General features: G+C 37.5%; 1 protein-coding gene across 1 annotated transcript in view; it reads left to right on the plus strand.

Moving 5' to 3' along the window:
- LOC115214978 (atrial natriuretic peptide receptor 1) overlaps positions 1-21,107 on the plus strand; it is an 853,780-nt gene that overhangs the window by 679,080 nt on the left and 153,593 nt on the right. Inside the window, exon 11 of the mRNA XM_029784078.2 lies at positions 1,839-1,943. Coding sequence (XP_029639938.1) covers positions 1,839-1,943 — 105 coding nt within the window. The remainder of the gene's footprint in view (positions 1-1,838; positions 1,944-21,107) is intronic.

Here is a 21,107-nt window from a genome sequence, read left to right on the forward strand (position 1 = left end):
CAGCTCCCTTTCCATTTGGTCAATTGAAATACGTGCAATCTGCTTTTAATTAAATAGTAACACTATATTCACTCAGTTGATTCAGTTTTCGTCAAACAGTATATGGTGAAATAGATTCTTGTTTTACTTGTTGAAGTCGTTTCTGCAGTAACTATTTTTCTTGTTTGTTTTTTTACATTGTTACTGTTGCTACCAATGAGGGTGTTCTGGTTATTTTTGTTGTCCCTTTTGCTGCTGCAGTTGTTGTTGTTGCTTCTGCTGTTGTTTTATTTTTGTTGTTGTTGTTGTTTTGCCAATGGCCTGTCCAAATCAACAAAACAAAAAGCGTTACCAGAGGTTGCAACACAATCATTTTTAAGACATGGCCTATCCAAGTTTACAATATTCAACGTATCCGTCATTTTTTTAAGATAGTAATCTTTTTTCAAGTTAGTGACTTGATGGTTGCATCTAGCAGGGCGTGCAGAAGCAGATATTTCTGCACTTCCTTTTTTCAAAAAGAATCTGCAACTTTAAACACGTTTCTTTAGAAATTATGAAGTAAAATAACATCTCTACAATTTATATCTGCGTTTGTTATTGTTGTTCTATGCTAATCTTCGTTTACACTTTTGCTGCAATTTCACCTTCAAGTAGGAAATGGTTACTTGATGGGTCTGACCTGATATCATCTTAAAACAGACTTTACTGTGACCCTACCATCTCAACGATGACACTTGTCATCAGCAATGAAAACAATTCGATTTGGTTGAGTTATTATCTTCGACATCTTTCATTTGTTTTGTTTGTATGTTTTCTTTTCTGTATTTTGTCGCTAACCTACTTACCTCTAACTATCTCTACTCTCCGATTTTTATAATAAATACTCGAGCGACATCATCCATTACACGATCGTCTCATACCAATTATTATTTTCAACGTTACAAGTAGCATCTTGAAAACAGTGTGCAATTAGAAGACTATTATTTTTTTACAAATATATAGCATAATAAGATACCTTTAGTTATAAATTACTGTCATCTGAAAAGGAAGTTGAAAGTTGAAGAAACTGAAATTTTGACAGTATAATTAAACCGAATGTTTGGAAAATAAGGTTAATTAATTTTGCAAGTGTTTTATATAATGGGTATTGTTATTTATTTATTTTGTTTGTTTGTCAGTGACATTAATTTAGAAAGATACTCTATAAAAGCACTATAAAATACAAACGAAGACACTCAATAAAGATAAGATTAAGATCTTTTGTACAAGTACTGGCATTGTTTATTGCTAAATGTTTAAATATGAGAGAAAGGCGCGTAAAGGGAAATGGCTGAAATCGTTGAGTTATTCACAGATCATTTACATTGTTCAATTTAATACCTTTTATCTTGTGAGTTCAAATGATAAGGTAGACTTTACCTTACTTCCTTCTGGAAGTACCATCCAAACAAAGGCTGGAGACAGTCCCTTCAGAGACATTAAGTGAAATCTTTAAACTTTAAAAGAAGGGGCCAAAACGCATGTCTGAAGTGTATGCAACACACCTGCTTGTATGCTGGTTTCATAATATTTGAGGAGGAGGCACACGAGATTTACCGTCAACAATGTCATCCTTTAACTAGTAGCCACTTTATAATTGTCACCTTTGTCTTTGATTGCTGAAACCATTGTTTAATAATGTTTACCTCACCTCTATTCAGTTATAATGTTAATTAGTTTGTTGACTACATTAGTTATGTTATACTACTTTCCTATCAAAAAATATTGGAATATTATTTGAGTTAGCAAGTAAAACGTTTATATATGTTTTTGTTTTATCTTTTCTTACAACTATTTCTATTTTCTATTTCTTTCAGATTAAGGATGCCATCAACGATCATATTGTACGTTTTGTTGGAGTTTGCTTAGATTTACCAAACCAATCGATTCTTACTGAATACTGTCCGAAGGGTAGTTTACAAGTGAGTTACAATATTTCCCATTTTCGAGTCTCTAACTTTATTTCTACTTCATTTGTGTAAATCTCAATGTTTCTTTCAATCCTTCTGCAAAATATTTCTTTATTCCCCTTCTTTTTGCCATTTTTATATCACTTCGACTAATGAGCGATACCCATAGATACAATCTGTATGATAACTAACAAACAACAATCAAAAAGCCAATTAGTCTTATACAATAAGGTGAAGAAAGTATTGGCTCAGAGGATATTAGATAACTTAGAACTACATACCGCCTTAGCTATTAATTTAATGAGATCTTAACAAATACGGGAGAAAATACTAGACATGTTTCAGCTAATCATAAACTTTTCCTTGCTTGCTAGCTGTTTGGAGTACATCAATATAACGAATTCCCTCATCACTAGTATGGCATGTACGGCGAATAATCAATGGCTGAGAAGATTTAATAAAACCGAAACGCGTCAGGACTTATCACCTGTACTTGTCAAAATCAAATTAAACTAGCATAAGTCATATTTCCTTCTGGTCATCACATAAATGTTACTATTTGGATATTTAACCTCCCTGAATAAACTATGACGACTATAACAGGATGAGAACAACCAGTCAGCGTATAGTTAACGATCAGAATTACTCTCCCACTGTATTCAATACTTAATTATTATTAATATTTTAGAGTTGTCTAGGGCGGCGAGCTAGAAAAATCGTTAGCAGGCCGAGCAAAATGCTTAGCGTCATTTAGTACATCATATTCTGAGTTCAAATTCCGCCGAAGTCGAATTTGCCTTTCATCCTTTCGGAGTCGATAAAATAGGTACCAGACAAGCACTAGGATCGATGTAATCGCCTTACCAACCTCCCCCCAAAATTGCTGGCCTTGTGCCAAAATTTGAAATTAATGATGTAGGGTTGTCTTCGATTTTATAGCAGAATTTAGAAAATAAATGTCCACATCACTAAATCCTACCAGCTTCTTCAATCAGTCATTTTTGTGTGTGCGTGTGTGTGTGTGTGTGAAAACTGTATTAATAGAGAGGAGTAATACGGTTTCAGAGACAACAGGTATATTACTAGTATTTTATTATGCAAGAGACGACTTAAATTCAAACTTCAATTTTCTTACGAACAAAATTTTGTGTAATAATGAAGTATTAGAATCTTTGGAAAGATTTCATGTTTTAAGTCAGCAATGAGTAAATATGAAATAGGTCACAAAGTGAAAGAGGTTAGATTCTGTGTGAAAGATTAGAGTTTAATATCTCGAGTAATGCCTTGTATCAGATGAAGAGACCTCCCTAGAGTGGTAACCGCATTTATTTCAAGTGGCAAAATTTATATTATGTGAAAATATTTTTTAAATTCCCCCCAAAATCTTAAAATTGAAGCGTTAATATTTTGTCCACTTGCTTTATACAATACTAGAAAGCACCTATCGCACCATCTCTCTCTCTCTATCTATCTATCTATTTATCTATCTCTCTGTGGCTCTCTCTCTCCCTCTCTGTCACTCACTCTCTATCTCTCATTGTCGCTCTCTCTCTCTTTCTCTCCTCTTTATTTTCTTTTTCTCGGAAAATTTACTAAAGAATACTATTGTCCTGATAACAACTACTTATGACAGGAAGACAGTATTATAGGAAACAATTTCAGAAAAATTATTACAAAACTTTACTGTCTCCATATATTGTGACTTTTATTAGAGTGGAGTCAGGTTTATTTTGGAAAATCGACAAAATATATGAAGATTATTGTAACAAAAAATATCGCAGGAAATCACACTAGAGTTTCTTTCGTTTTTATATTTGCTTTCCTTTCTCTTTTTTAAAGTTAATTATTTATTTTTAAGAAAACTGAATTGATGTTATAAAGTTCTGAAAACATCAGGAATAAAACCATATTCATCTATAGAATAATTTGGTTTTATCACTGTGGAAATAAGACAGGAAATTCTATTTAGTAATTGTTATCTCTTCTCGGCAGTATAACTTTTAAGAAGCCAATTTTACTCTGCAGCTGCCAACTTACTCTTTTATTCCAAATTTATTCTAAAATCTTATTGTCTTTCTCTTTAAAATTAAAGTAGGCGCCATATGGTTGTTTGTATTTGGATGTACTCTTTGTGTTATTTTTGTTTTTGTATTGTCATTAATAAACTTTAGTTAATTATTATAAAAATAAACAATATTGTTAATATCTTAGTTGGTTTTATGAGTTCCAACAAATATTTAAGAGAGAATGACAATTTGTAAAAGCATGGCCGTTTCCTTAGTGGAAATTAGAAACAGATTACACAGGAAAATTAATAACAAAGGTTAGATTCTTTTTCTTTATTGGTGTATATCAAAAACATAGTTTAATTATGGCTGTCTTAGTTGATATTGGTTACATAGACTAGTCAAGGTTTTCTTAGATTATATTAGAAACGTATATCAGCCTTTCTTTGTCGGTACTGGCGACAGAATAAGAGAATTAAAACGAACGCTGAGTCGTGGATTGCTTCTCCACCACATGGGAAAAATCTTCTGCTGTAGCCTCGGGCCGACCGAAGCCTTGCAAGTAGATTTGGTAGACGGAAACTGAAAGAAGCCCCTTGTGTATATATTTATGTGTGTGTGTATGTCTGTGTGCCTGTGTGTGTCTTTTAGTTTGTCTCCTACGACCGTTTGACAACCGATGTTGTGCATTTACGTCCCTGTAACTTAGCGATTCAGCAAAAGAAACCGATAGAATAAGTACCAAGCTTAAAGAAAAAGGTAAGTACTCGGTCGATCTATTGGACTCAAATTCTTCAAGGTGATGCTCCAGCATGGCCGCAGTCTAATGACTGAAACAAGTAAAAGATAAAAGATAAAAAAATAAATGTGAGGAATTTGATATTTGCTTTGTCAACAATTAGTTTTATAAGTTCAATTACTCTTGGGAGTTTGTGTTCCCACCGATCATCTCATAGTGAAGCACAGAAACAGAAATTGTAAATTCTGTTGCAAACTGTTAAAAGAAAAATGCAATGAAGATTGGGATAAAGTCAGGACAGACAGATGCCAGGATGTGTGATTTATTGAATGAGGTAAATCCTTCTCTTTCAGAGATTCAAGCAACAAAGCAGGTATGAATAGTGCATCACACACCAATCCACAAAGTGGTAGCACAGTGCATATCTCTCGATAAAAGGAGGATTCTTGTCCAAGTATATGGGCGGTTGATTTGCTGTCACCTTTGTACCACAGAGTAAATATGGCGGAAAACTGAAGGGTGTGAGGATAGTGCAAACTTAGCAAAGATCTTTTGACAATGAACCAGAACCGACAGTTGGAACTGGGGGATCATGCAGGGCCAAAATGTTGGTACAAGTTCAGTAATTTTATATGGTAGGGACAAGCTGATCACATTGATCCTAGTGCTTAATTGCTAGGAGTTGTCCCACTGTGCAGTATCTTGGACAACTTTCTTGTCATTGCTTCGGGTCGCCCCATATTTTGGTGAGTGAAATTTGATAGTCAAAAACTGTAGTAGCACCTCGGCTAGATGGTATTTCTAAATCAAAGCACCGATCTTGCCACACCCAGCAGCACACTGATTCCCTTCTAGGTATTATTTTAGTGAAATACACAGTCACTTATACAGGGGGTGTTTATTAAAGATTTCCCCTGACCCACTTCTGATTATTGCAGGAAAGGGAACTTGCACAGGTATAATCATACCTGTCTCAATATGTCACATTGTAAATTGCAGCTTTCCACTGATATCTGTTTGTCTTTTACGGCTGCTGAAGTGGACTAGGATGTTATAATGGAGGCAATTGAATGCAGATCAGTTATACTTGAAAGGTCGTACACCAAAAGAGACTTTCTACGACAAGAAAGACGTTTATGGTCACGATGCCCCATCATACGACGTAGTCAAACACTGCCATCGCCAGTTCAAATGTGGTCGGACATCGGTGGAAATATGGACCACATTCCGCCATTGATGATGACACCATCCATAAAGTGGAAGCTACCATTTTGGAGGATCACCATATAACTATTTGGTCACTAGCCCAAGAAGTGAAGATAAGTGTAGGGTCCGTGGAAAATAATCATTCACGACCATTTGCCCATGCAGAAGTTGTCTGTACGATGGATTCCGAGGATGCTCACACTTTTTCAGAAGCAGGAGCGAGTCGATTACCCCCAAACTCTTTTGACATTGTACCAAGAAAACAAGGACTTTTTCGTCAGCCTTATCACACAGGATGAAACATAGACCCATCACTATGATCCTGAGAGTAAAGCCCAGTCGAAGCAATGGAAGCATGATAATTCACCTCCTGCAAAGAAGGCTCGCGTTCAACCTTCAGCAGACAAGGTAATGCTCACAGTCTTTTGGGATCAGCGCCGAGTATTGACGATGGATTTTCTGGCAAAGGGCACCACCACAATTAACGGGGCATATTATGCTTCTCCGCTGACGCCATCAAAGCCAAGGAGGCGTGGCATGCTGACCAAAGGAGTCTGTCTCCTTCAAGACAACGCCCAGTTTACAATGCACATGTTGCCCAGATGAAAGCACACCCCTGTAGCTATAAAATCATCCCTTTTTCTCCTTACTCTCCTGACCTCGCACCATCAGACTTCCACTTCTTTCCAACCATGAAGCCTTTTTTGAAGGGGAAGCACTTTTGGGATGATGATGAACTTATTTCCGAGATAAAGTCTTGACTCCTGATGCAACCTACCGACTTCTACAGACGAGGTATTTACAGCTGTATAAAGCGATGGAAGAAGTATATCACCATTGGTAGTGGCTATGTAGAGAAAGACTAATAATTGTGCCAGGTTTCGTTTATCCCAGTCCTTGAAAAGTGGTTCAGGGGAAATCATTAATGAACATCCTTCGTATTATAATTCATTTCTATTGATCAGTCAGTAGTTATCAAGGAAGTCGACTAAAATTCCTTTATTTTTTTAGTTTTTGATGTCCAGCTTTAGGAGACTGGAAATTGATCGGGAACAAGAACACAGTAACAATTTTATGAGAAGTAAATTATAGAGGAGATATATTATCCATATCCCTGGGGTCAATGAATCTAGATGCGAGGATTAGTTGTCTTTGTCAAAATCCAACGCTCCATCAATAAAATTCCCTGTCCTTTCATCCCTTTGGTTTGTGAAACCGAATAAAATTTTCGAAATTAAGTGGAGAATTAAAGAATTTTTGAGAAAGTAAGGTTGGGAGTAACAGCATGGAAGCAATAAAGAATGAATGGAACAAAGCGAGGCAAGTGAAAGAATGGAGGAGAAAGGCGTAGACGATATATAATTGGATTAACACTCGATCTTCCCCAACAGTTACTAAATTATACATTTTTATTTCATGGTTATCGTTAAAAATATCAGTTAAATAATATTTTGAAAGACAAATTTGGTTGAAAAAAATTATTATTTCGATAACTTTCTAATGAATTGTTTCTGTGGTTAGGAATAAATTATTTGCTATTTTTTAATATTTTATATTTTGTTTTAATGACATATTTTGTGATGAATGGTGTAAACATTTTGCTTGTATCCATAAAACATTTCAGTCCGCTAACAAAGGTCGCTACTACAAAGTTAATTGCGATGAAATGTAAAATTACAAATTCGTTAAAGAAACAAAAATGTCATTTTGATTTAGAGTTATCTCATAATCAAACACTTTGCCGGCTTCAATAATTTTAGGGAGAAGCAAATAAAGGTTAAAAATGTAATTTTAGATTTGTATTATATAAACGCCTCAACAAACTTCATAATTTAGATTCAATTTGGTGAAAACCAAAACAAATATGACATTGAAGGCAGGAAATATAGTTTGAACATTTATTATTAGAAGAGTTGGGGAGATTTAAATCGATAAGCGTTTGATGACCAGCAATCTGACGCTGAATCCCAGTATTGTGTTTTGCTGCTGAATTCCGATACTGTATTTTAGTACTGTGTCCTGGCATTGAGTTCCACTTCTGTATTTCAGCATTGAGCTCTCACACTGACTTTTAGCTCAATGTCATAGCACTGTGTCCCAGCAACTGTTCCAGTTTTAAAACCCTGCACTGTGGAGTATCTCTAGGAAGAGGCAAACAACAAACAGACAATAATCGAATTCACTTCGTTATGAAAGGCTTTTTTTAGGAGGATAGAGTTCATTGCTCAAAGCGATGGATGTAGGTTGATATATTTGATCATTATTTCGTTAGACTTCAATATTTCAATGGAACTAGAGAGAATAAGAATATTGCCTTCAAATTTTGGCACAAGGTCAGAATTTTCAGGAAAAGGGTAAGTCGATTACAGCGACCCCGTGTTCAACTGGTTTTTATTTTATCGACCCCAAAAGGATGAACAGTAAAGGCAACCTCAGCGAAATTTGAACTCAGAAGGTCAAGTTATACGGAATGCCGCTAAGCGTTTTTCCGGTGTGCTAATGATTCTGCCAGCTCAGCGCCTTTGCAAGGGAAATATTGATTTCAAATTTTGGTATGAAGCTAGCAGTTTCAGGGCTAAGTTGCTTACATCGACTCTGGTACTCAACCGGTACTTATTTTATCGACCTCGAAAGGCTAGAAGGCAAAGTCGACCTCGGGGGAATTTGAACTCAGAACGTAGAGACGAACAAAATGCCGCTAAGCATTTTGCCCGGTGCAGTAACGATTCTGCCAGCTCACAGCTTTTGCAAGAACTATTAAAATATGTTATTGTGTACTGCTTTTTTCCTGATAACACAAACGTTTTCGAATCCATCTACATGGTTCCAGGTTCTGTTCTACTGCTTGGCACTTTGTGTGTTTTAGCCTCGGGTCGACCAAAGCCTTGTGAGTGAATTTAGCAGACGGAAATTGGAAGTAAGCTGTCGTGCAAATATGTGTGCGTGCGTGTGTGTGTGTGTGATCTTTGCATCTGTGTTTGTTCCTCACCAGTGCTTGACAAACAGCGTTGGTGTGTTTACGCCCCCTTAACATAGCGGGTCGGTAAAAGAGATCGACGGAATAAGTACCGGGCCTAAAGAAGTACTGGAGTTGATTCATTCAACTAAAAATTCTTCAAGGCAGTGCCCCAGCATGACCACAGTCTAATGGCTGAAACAAATAAAATATGAAAGACATATATATATATACTAGCATTAAAGATCCGTCGTTGCCGGGTCATAGTGCTAGTGCATGTATATATATGTGAATATATATGTGTACATATTACATGTACATCTATATATATACATCTACACATAAAATACAAAATACAAAGTTATATCTTGATATCGCTAGTGATAACAATACTCAAAATATATAACAGACTGGAATTGTAAGCCCGTCTCTTGTAATTTCGATCAATTGTATCTTGTCCTACCTCTTGTATAGAAGTGTGGCTACAATCCAGCCTACCTCTACTTCTGGGGAGGGGGATTTTTAATTTTTTTCCGGGACGTCCTACGTCCCAGATATAAAGGTAAAAATAAAATATTTCCACTTTGCAAGTTCGAGTCAAGTGCTCCCTTGCACGCTCCGTTGACTCAAACCTTGCTTCTATTGTGACGAATTTACCGCCTCTGATTAGATACCTTTCATAGTCGCATGAAGACACTTTTCGAAGGTGCTTTCCTCCATGTGTTCAAAGTATGTGTTCAAGTTTTAGGGAATCGTAGTGGAGAAGATATGATATTGCTGTGGGCTCGCCCTAGGCAAAAAGTTCAAGATTTTTGTTTTTACCGATGACACTTCCCTAAGTAAGACATGTGTAAAATTTGAATGAAATTGGTTGAGTAGTTCTCAAGTTTTAGGGAAACACACAGACAGACACACATTCTCAGTTTTATATATATAAAGATATATATTATATCATCATATATTATATTATATCATATATTTCTAACCGTGACTAATAAAGGGTATATATATAGTTATGGTATATTCTGTTAAGAACGTATTAGAGTACAGTATAAAGCTCGTCCACGTTTAGATTTTTCAATTATATATATACATACATACATATATATATATATATATATATATATATATATATATTATATATATATATATATATAATATATATATATATATGCATCTTTGTTAACGCACAACGAGTACACCTTTTAGTTTTGTTTCAAAGCTAAATCAATGCACTTTCGAACTTTTTTTTGTGATTTGTTGTTTTCTGACGATTATGTACTTGTAACTTATTTGGAACAAGTTATACAGAAAATAATGAGCCACCTCTCTACTGCCCGTAAGTTAAGAACTTACTATAACCCTCAAAAAAGGTGCTATTTACACTTCCTCCAAGAGAGACATGTACAACAAGACTCGATGAAATGAATTCTTTTGTGTATTTTGACAGCTCTTTGTACAAGGATAGATCTTTTGATTTCGAAATGAAATTGAAAATTAAGAAAGCTTCAGTTAGCTTTGTTAACCCGGAGAAACGAATTTGCTCAGATAGAAATTAAAATTGCTCACCTGTCTTTGCAACATTTTGCTGCTGAGAAAATTCGAATTGCCCTTCAAATAGTAAAACATGATACAATAAAAGTGCATGCTATTGAAACTCTGAACAGTAGAGAGTTCTGAGGAAACATTACTTGCATGTCTCATTATTTTCCACAACCTCCTGCATTCTGCGCAGATTGGCTCTTCTCAGGACTTAAGAGTTTTTGACTCCGTCTCTGTAAATGATCTTGAGCATTGTGCTCACCCACCATTGGTAAAATGCTTTCAACATCAGTCCTACTACAATGTTTGAAAGACGCGCTAGATGAAAAATTCAGGGAAGAGCCAGCAGTGTTCCGGGCAAGAAGATCACACACCGAACAGATCTTTGTATTATGAAACACTGCAGATCAGTGCGCAGAACTCCAGCAATCACTAATCCTCAGTTCTTCTACTGGTGGGCTGAAAATCAATTTTGGACAACTGCGTAAGAGTGAAACTACAGGTGATGTGATTCTTGGCCAAATTATGTGCTACACTTTTTTTACAAATAAAGAAAAATTCAAAATAAAATCAAACATAGGTAATCATGTGAAATGATACCAAATCTGGAATAGGCGAATGTCTGCAATGGGGAAAATGGTTCTGCTTGAAATCAAAATTGAGGGCTACAAAATATATGTGTGCACGTGTGTGCGTGTATGTATATATATAACGGGAAGCTTTATGAAAATAAACAAAAGACGAAGGCAGGTGGAAAACAAACGAACAATTGTATTAGTATGGCGCTCAGGAAATATAAATAAAACAAGTCTTTAACGTTTCGAGCCTACGCTCTTCAACAGAAAGATACACAGAGAGAGAAAAACACAGAAAGAAGGAGAGAAAAAAAAATGCGTGCAGTAGCTAACGAATCAACATGGCGATCTGGCGATATATATACATATGTATGCACTCACACATTTAAATCTCTACACAAATACAAAAGCACACATGTACACAAACATACGCATATACACATACTCATACACACACACCTACAATTGCACGCACATGTTACGTGTTTTTGCACTCTACACACTTTCCTATCGATCCGAACTTTGTTACATTTATGACAACATGAAGACTCTCTTTTACAAAAGTGAGATAATTATACATGTGTAGAAAAATGAGATAAATACACCTGCGTAGAAATATGAGACAATTGCGCCTGAATAATAAACGGAAAGAACTGACGTCAAGCAAGAATAATCTACCTCTTCTGAGATTTCCTGTTGACATTTGTTTACCATAAATTTCCAGGTTTAAATTATTAACAATGTCTTTCAGCATGTTGTTTTAAATGAAATATATTCTAAATTTTCGAAATCATACAGAAGCAGGCTCTTCCATACATATAGATGAAGAGAGGGAGAGGAGGAGGAGAGAGAGGGACAGGGGGAGGAGAGGGACAGACAGACAGACAGATAGATAGGGGAGGGAGAGAGACAGATAGATACATACCTACGTATGCACGCACATTGAGAGTGAGAGAGAGAGAGGCTGACAGACAGACAGACAGACAGACTGACAGAAACACAGATACAGCCAAACAACAAAACAGGCAGGTTCAGATAGGAAGAAAGAAGCTGCTGAAAATGGTACTTCCACAAATATATTCGTACACAAACACGTGTGTGTGTATGTGTCTGTCTGTCTGTCTGTCTGCTCGTCTGTCTGTTTGCTCGTCTGTCTGCTCGTCTGTCTGCTCGTCTGTCTCTGTGTATGCGATTGTGCATAAAACTAATTTGAATTTTCTACGTGTATGCACGCATGTATGTGTGCCTGTGTACGTTTAATAAATTCTCCCTGTTAAATATTAACAGATTAATTTAGAAAATACTGATAAAAGATTTATCGATAGTCATCAAGTAAAATATTTGACTATTCTGCCGCTATTTAAAATTACCATGTAACTAAAGCTAAGTTGAAGCAACTTCATATATATATACATACGTATGTGTCTGTGCATATGTATGTATATAGCTTAATGTGGAGGCGCAATGGCCCAGTGGTTAGGGCAGCGGACTCGCGGTCATGGGATCGCGGTTTCGATTCCCAGACCGGGCGTTGTGAGTGTTTATTGAGCGAAAACACCTAAAAAGCTCCACGAGGCTCCGGCAGGGGATGGGGGTGATCCCTGCTGTACTCTTTCACCACAACTTTCTCTCACTCTTACTTCCTGTTTCTGTTGTGCTTGTATTTCAAGGGGCCGGCCTTGTCACTCTCTGTGTCACGCTGAATATCTCCGAGAACTACGTTAAGGGTGCACGTGTCAGTGGAGTGCTCAGCCACTTACACGTTAATTTCACGAGCAGGCTGTTCGGTTGATTCGGATCAACCGGAACCCTCATCGTCGTAACCGACGGAGTGCTTCCACATATAGCTTAATACAGAAAGTAGAAGAGAGCTAGTTTAAGAAACTGTAATATAGTAAAACTAAAGCTGTTATTTGGTATTGTTCTACTTCTGTTTTTCACATTTACATATAATAATGTTATTTGATAACGAAGATATATGGATATATGTTGGAAACACTGTCTTTGTGTATTGGAAATTATACATGTATAGGTAGGTAAATCGTCAGATAGATAGGTAGGTAGGTAAATCGTCAGATAGATAGATAGATAGATAGATAGATAGATAGATATGTTTCTTTATTAGCCACACAGGCTGCACACAGATAGAACAAATTACAAGGTAGAGCTTTTCTTTTGAAGGTATTAAAAAAAAAAAAAAAAAAAAAGGAAGGGGGAGGTTCGATCAAAAGGGATCGTAAAAGGAGAGAAAGAGGACAAAAATAAGGGGGTTAAAAAAAAAAAAAAAAAAAAAAAAGGGGGGGGGAGAGGAAAAAAAATGATCAATAGGATCGTTATCACAGAAATGTCAATATGAAGTGTAAAGGGAGGACAGGTGAGGTTTACCCGTGGAAAGAAAAGCCTGCGGAAAGACCACGGTAACCTCGGTCAATGAAGTCACATTTTATATTTCTTTTTTTTTTTTTTTTTTTTTTGCAAATAAGCAACTCTCTGTTTTCGATTTCTGGGTTCATAGGACTATGCTCAAGGTGGCTTCGTCATTCATACGTGCCATTCTTGCTACATTCACCCATCTTTTTTTAAAACATTCGCTAGACAAAACTTGCCTCTCTACTCTCACTTTCCTTTTCAAGTGGTACTTGAAGAAGTTGATGAGAGATTGACCAGAGAGGAAAGTGTTTGTCTCCAATCCTTTCAGACGCGTCCACCAGATACATTCTTTCGCCATAGCCACAGGATGATGAAAATAGCTCTTCCTTCCCGTTTGAAGGAAGGAGGCGTGACAATATTGACGATAGACTCAGCTGATAAACCGACTCGTCCCACACGTGACAGCAGTTGTTCGACATAAGCCACAGGTCGGAAATTGTTGGACACTGAACGAGTGCGTGCAGAACGGTTTCGTCGCTCTGACCGCATCTCGGGCAGGTCGGTCCCGTGTTTCTCGAGCCGTGTCTGTAGAGCTTATCCCAACGGGTAGCGCTTCTCGGTAGCACTGCCAGGCCAGGGATCTCTGGAAGTTGTCCATGGGCCCTGGCCCGAAAGTCGTCCCGAACAGGCGGGTCAGGTACTCCTCGTCGACGTCCAGGTTCGCCCCGAGCTCGTCGTCGTACCTCCCCTCCACTAAACCCCTATAGAATGCTTTGGTTGTGTTGAAGTCACTTAAGGTCGACCCAGGACGGCAGAGTTGCTTGAGAGCAACGCGACACTCGCGGTGCCATTCGCCCTTCCTCGGCCTCTTTTTGATCCACGACTGCAGTTCGGTCATGGAGACGAGCTGCGGGAAAGCGTGCCTCACAAACGGCGACCACACCTGTTCACCGTCGTCTACATAGAGCCAGAGATGTCGCAGTCTCAGCGCGTGTCTGCGCATCATCAACCACGGCATGCCCAGCCCTCCTTTTAACGGGTGTTGACAGCAAATGGATCGCCTGACCATCGGGACGCATCCTTTCCACAAGAAGCGAAGAGGATGCGTTTAGTTTTGGTGATGGTAGGGTCGGGACAAGGTACGACGGTCAGGCGGTAGTAGATGACGGACGCGATGTACGTGTTCGCCACCTCCGCTCGACCTTTTAGGGACAGTTTCCTCTCGGCCCATTGCCGGGCGAGAGTGACCACCCTACTCGTTATCTCGTTCCAGTTCTTCTCCACTTGAGGTCCGGACCAAACCAGACCCCGAGCAACTCAACCGGGCCGTCGGTCCAGCGTCCCACGACGGAGGCGCTGGTGGACGGCATGGGCTTGCTTCTCCAGGTGCCTAGTCGCAAGCCCACTGACTTTTCCCGGTTGATTTTCGCTCCTGTCACCGCTTCGTAGTTTTTCAGTGTCTCGCCGACCAGCTCGATGTGCTCGTGGCTAGACACTATGACGGTGACGTCGTCCGCGTATGCAGACACGCTCGTCCCGCATCCCAATTCTCGCGGGATGCCCCTTAGAGTCGCCAGCTTCCGCAGTAGTGGCTCAAGAGTCAATACGTATAGAAGCGCCGAGAGGGGGCATCCCTGACGGACCGAACGTGCAATGTCGAAAGGTCTCGATAGATGTCCATTTACGCGAATTACCGAACGGATGCCTCTGTACAAGGCAGCTATCCAGCCGCGGAAGACGGGACCGAAACCAGCCGCTCTCAGGACTGCCTCCAAGTATCGATGGTCTACCCTATCAAAGGCTTTTGATTGATCCAAGTTGATCAGGCCCCACCCATGCCAGGTTCGTTAACTACCCTGTCTATGATGTAGCGCATCAGATGGAGGTTGTCATGGATGGTCCGGCCTGGCACGGCGCATGTTTGCGCCTTGTCGACCAGTTTCTCGATGACAAGCGCCAACCTCTTGGCTAGCACCTTGGCCAAAATTTTCAAGTCTGCATTAAGCAGAGTGATGGGCCTAAAGTTATCTATTACATTTCCCTTGTTTAGATCTTTCTTCAGCAGTGTTACGGCTCCTCGGCTCACAAAACCAGGAATGCTCCCGTTTTGCTGCCAGTTGCAGTACACGCCGCCAAGAGATCTCCAAACAGTCTGGCATACAATTGTAAAGCTCGTAAGATAGATAGATAGATAGATAGATAGATAGATAGATAGATAGATAGATAGATAGATAGATAGATAGATAGATAGATAGATAGATAGATAGATAGATAGATAGATAGATAGATAGATAGGTAGGTAGGTGTAGATGTATATCAATATGTTTGTATGTACGTATATGTATGCCTATATGCAAAGGGAGGGAGAGAGAGAGATGCATCAGTATAAATTTAGTGTACGCGACTGAAAGAGCAGCAAATAAAAAAGCCATCTATATATCCCATGCAATATATAGACATTGTTGAGAAGCATGATGCTATGGCCATTCTATGGATAAAATCTCTTCATAGATATATATTGTGTGAAACGCAGTATATACCGAAGCGAGGCGAAATGGAATTGCCTTAGCAGTAATTCACAAGAAAGCCAGCAGCATTTCGTCCTTTTCAGGCCATATCAATAATAAGTACCCACTAGTCACGTGTCTGGACGAAATTTGTCCCTCCTTATATAGGAGACAGTGAATTATACATTCACTGTTGTTGCGAATAGACCGCTGGGTTGAATAAAAATCCGATGTACGCAATTCAGACAGTGTTAGAATAAAATAGCTATCAATGTATCATACTGGATATACACTGTTAAAAGGCATGCTGCGGTGGTTTGCTTCGTAAGTATGTTAAGTATGGAACATAAATATTGATTTAAATTTAATCCTTTTTTATTTGCGTACACTGGGTTTTCGCTCAGCCTGGTGGCTATTCACAATAGCAGTGAGTGTATAATTCAATTGTTTCCTATATATTGAAAGGGGAAAATTTCGTCAAGGCATGTGGCCAGTACGTACACGTCATTGATAAAGTCCAAAAAGTTCGAAATATATATCTTGCATCACACTTAGAACAATTTTGATTCGTCTCGTTTTGAGTGTTTTACGTCTGTGAGAATTTTTTTTCTACCGTAAACCACAGCATCATGCTTTCAATAGTGTATATACATATGTATATGTATGATATATAAGTATGATACTTAAATGGCTAGAAGTGATAATTAACGTGTGTTTCAAAATGTTATACATCCTTCACTGGTTGATAAATCCGGACTCATTTTATTTTAAAAATTGGACCCCACATCATCATTTAAATTCCAATCAGTTTCTTCACCGACCGTCATTTATTTTGTCCAGAAATCAATAAAATCAGATTGATTATATTGACTGTAAATATTCGCTGTTTTCTTTTTCATTTTTTATAGTTTGTTGATTTTAGTTTTGTTAGTGTTTTTAAGTTTGTTTTTCTTTTGCATTTGATCCTGTCGTTAGTTTTACATTACTTTCTTTAAATCTTATTTCATTAGACTCTGTAAACATTTTGTTAGACACTAGCATATTAAACTATTACAATAAAACACACCAGCGTCTTTCTTTTGCAGGTATATAATTTAATTATTCTCATTAGACAGACACAAGGCAACGTGTTATTAAGGGAAATAACAGTTGGTTAAATCAACCACGGTCACGGCTGGTACATTATTTTTTTTCGACCTACAGAGTAATGTAGGTCAATTTTGACTCTGCGTTCTGTGTGCGAATTTCATTGCAGTTAGGCTAAAGGGACACATAGAATAAATACCAGACTTCAAAATAAGTACATAGGTCGATTTGTTCGACTAAACCCCTCAAGGTGATGTCCCAGTATGGTCGCAGTCCAGTGAATGAAACAAGCAAAATATAAAAGATAGATGCAGGTGTGGGTGTGTAATAAGAAGATGCACCCCAACCACATTGCTCCGGGTTCAATCCCACTGACTGCGTGGCTCCTTGGGCAAATATGTTATACAATAGCCGCGGACCGACCGAAGGCTTGTAAATCGATTTGCTAGACGAAAACTGAAAGAATATTGTGTGTGTGTGTATGTGCGCGCGCGCGTGTGTGTGTGTGTGTGTGCGTGCTTTTGCGTTTGTCTTCATCTAATGCTTGGCAACCATTGTTGTAATCACGTCTTCCGTAATCTAGCGGTTCGGCAAAAGAGACTAATAGAATAAGTATCAGGTTTTTACAAACCTAAGTATTGCAGTCGATTCATTCCATTAAAAATTATCTTAGGTGGTGTCCTGACATGGTCGCTGTCTAATGAATGAAACAAGATAAAATATATGATTCTTCTCTTTTGTTTTTGGCTATTCGATAAGTTCATCATTTGTCTTCGTTTCAGGACGTATCTGACCAACTACGGTGACCTAACTAGCAATCTCGGTCATTTTAATTGTTCTAAGATGCTAGCCTTTTGTGTTACTCTCTAATTATGAATCTTGTCATTTATGTCGATCCAGTTATTATACATGCATATATATATATATAATATATATATATATATATATATATATATATTATATATATATATGCATGTATGTGAATGTGGGCAATTAAGTATTATGATATTCATACATGCATGTATGTATACAGAAAGGTGTGTGTGTGAGTGTATGTATGTATGCATACCAATATTAGTCTAAATGCGAATCATACTGGCTATGAATTCAGATTAATTCTACCAGTTTATCAATGGATCGGGCTATTTAAGTTTGACTATGACTCCTGATTAATTTTATTGATTTAACTACGAATTAACTACTTATCTCATTCAAACTCGAATAAGATCATTTACCTACGTCTGAAAATTATTCTGGCCATTTATGCTGGCCCATCTATAAATTCCGGTTATTTCTATTGCTCTAATTATAAATTTGGTCACTTAAGCTGGTCTTGGTGTTAATTTGATCATCTGTGTTGTTCTAACCATAAACTTTACTATTTGCTTTACTTTCCATACTGTTATTAAAACGTCTGAACGTGCCATATACATGCATGTATGTATGTGTCTGTTTGTACGTATGCATCATGTATATGGATAGATAGATAGATAGATAGATAGATAGATAGATAGATAGATAGATAGATAGATAGATAGATAGATAGATAGATAGATAGATATATGAATTCTTGTGTGTATAAATGAATCTATGTATACCCAATTGTTTCAGTCTTCTGTTTAGAGATGTATGTTTGTGTGTATTGCCTATTGTCGTAGTTGAAAACATTTATTTCAAACACAGAATTTCTGAATCAAAACACAAATATCCACTTAAACATTGGCTCTGAATTATTGTCCCAATAAAAAGGTTTTCTATTGCAATTTTATCCAAATTCTTTTATGTGTATGTATGTTTATATATCTGTTTGTACATATGCGAGTATGTGTGTGTGTGTGTGTGTGTACATTTATATGTTCGTTTATGTGTTTATATGTGTATATATATTTGTGTGAGTATATCTGAGTATATTTGTATGTTTGTGGTTGGTTTATGATTCTGCCATCTAACTAAATTTGTTCTGATATATAGATATTGTGTCTGAAAGTAAAAGCTATCAGAGAATATATCGAGGAAAAACGTGTAATTCTTTAGTTATAAATCATTTTAGAGATACAAATAAACATATTTTCCTGAGATAAAAAAAAAATGTTTTACAAATCAGCAACCGATATTTCCATCTAAATAACCTAAAACACTTGATTGTGGGATTTTTGTTGATTTAGTCTCGTCTGATAGTTTCTCTTAATGTAATATTAGATTTATGAACGAAGCTAGAATACTTAACCTGAAAGAACAAATGTTGACCACTCTGGGGGGTTTTCACTTAAATGTTATTTCACACCATTTGCAACAAAGCAATTTAACCTATTACTCGTAGCTTCGATGCAATTAGGAAGTGTTTGAAAGGCTTAAGTGAAATCTGTGTTGAAAAATACAGGAATATATCAGTGTGTTTGTGTATATCTGGTGTCGTTTCTATTTGATATTTCCTGAAAAATTACTCTTGTTCTGTCTTGCATAACCACCTATTCTAGCTAAAAACATGAGATGATCAAATATTTTGCGTTTATATTACTGTTACTACTACTACTGCAGCTACTGCTGCTTTTGTTATTACTGTTGTGTCTTAGAGACAGACCAACTCTGACTGAGTAGACATTTTTGTCAAAGCAAGTGTAGCCGTGACCACCTCGTCTTATTTTATGATATATGGTATCTCAAACTAAGTTATTTAATGTGCCATATTCTTTTCTACCAACCATTTTAAGTCATTTAAGGGAAGCGTGGATTTATTACACTCAGAACCAATGAACACATATAGGTCTTCTCGCTAACTCCAGGCCTGTTCCATTTAATTTAATAGTGGGACGATTTTCACTGAGACCCATTAAATTTATACATGGTTCCGAGCTAAATTTGACAATATTTATGTTTCCCTTTTAAGAAATTTTCATGTACTGTTGAACAGTCAACGGTGTTGGAGAGCATAAGAATTATAGTTGTATTTGAGAAATAGCTAGCTGAATCGGAGAATTGGAAACCAATACTCATTGTCATCTGAATATTGGAAAAGAGTTACCTGTCTCATGATTTGCGCCGGGTATCAAAATACTGACATCATGACTGCTCCTCGGTGCTCTATGAACACTTTAAAGGCTGGAAGACATGTAACGGTGACTACGAACTCGTAGCCGGTAGGGCATCTGCACACTGGAATTCATCACATAATTACAAGACATGGCCCTAGGCTCAATGTAGATGGCTATTTGAAGCTAGAGACTGTGGTCAAACTCTAGCTGGAGAGGGTTACTGCTGGAAGGCCATATGTTAGGCAGCATGATTCGGATCTTTGCCACACCTCCGGAAAGAGTCACGAAGTGGTTGGAGAATTCCTATAACTTCACCAACCCAATTTCTGGCCTCCAGATTCGCCCGATTGTAATTCGATGCATTACTCTGAGTGGGGAGCGGTTGAGGAAGACACCAACCACTCTGCCTGCAACACCAAGACCGAACTGATGGCAGAGATCAAGGTGTTTGAAGATCTTCCCAGGAACACCGTGAGGAACTCATGCGCCACGTTCCGGAGCCGTCTTAAGGTTGTGTTGGAAGTTGGGGGCGGCTACTTTGAGTAAACTCTTATCTCCCAGCCATAATGTAGTTGATATTTAACTTATTTTAATACTTTTATTTTTGAATGGAATATTATGTTTTCTTTTCCTTTTATGAAAACTGTCAAATTTAATCCGAACACCCTGTATTATTTTCACTCAATAATTCGTTAAATAATCTTTGTATCGTTGGGTGAGCACCATTAATTATAAATTCATATAACTGAATAATAATTTATAAATTAAGGAAAGAGCGAGAGATCAGAGACCCAATGGAAAAAATATTATTCTAAATGAATGAATCTTTAAATAACGTTTAATATCACAGAGCGAGCCCATTAATTTTGCATAACTTTAACTGATTCATTAAATAATGTTTATACTTTTGCGAAAATCATTTTCTTTCTCATCAAACCAACAACTTCCAACCTAGAATTTAAATGCTGCGAATTTGTAGAGCTGTAAGAATGTTAGCTAGAATATCTTCCAGTATGTTCTATCTCACTGCATTCTTAGTTCAAATCTCACTGGTTGGTTTACAAATTTTCAAGGCTGGGAATAAATAGCGTCATAGAAGGTTAGTTCATTGACAGAATTGCTATTGCTTCGGGTGAGATGATGTCTTGTGCCTTCTG

Source organism: Octopus sinensis, linkage group LG8 (genome assembly GCF_006345805.1).
Source record: "Octopus sinensis linkage group LG8, ASM634580v1, whole genome shotgun sequence".
In the NCBI taxonomy this organism is placed as follows: domain Eukaryota; kingdom Metazoa; phylum Mollusca; class Cephalopoda; order Octopoda; family Octopodidae; genus Octopus; species Octopus sinensis.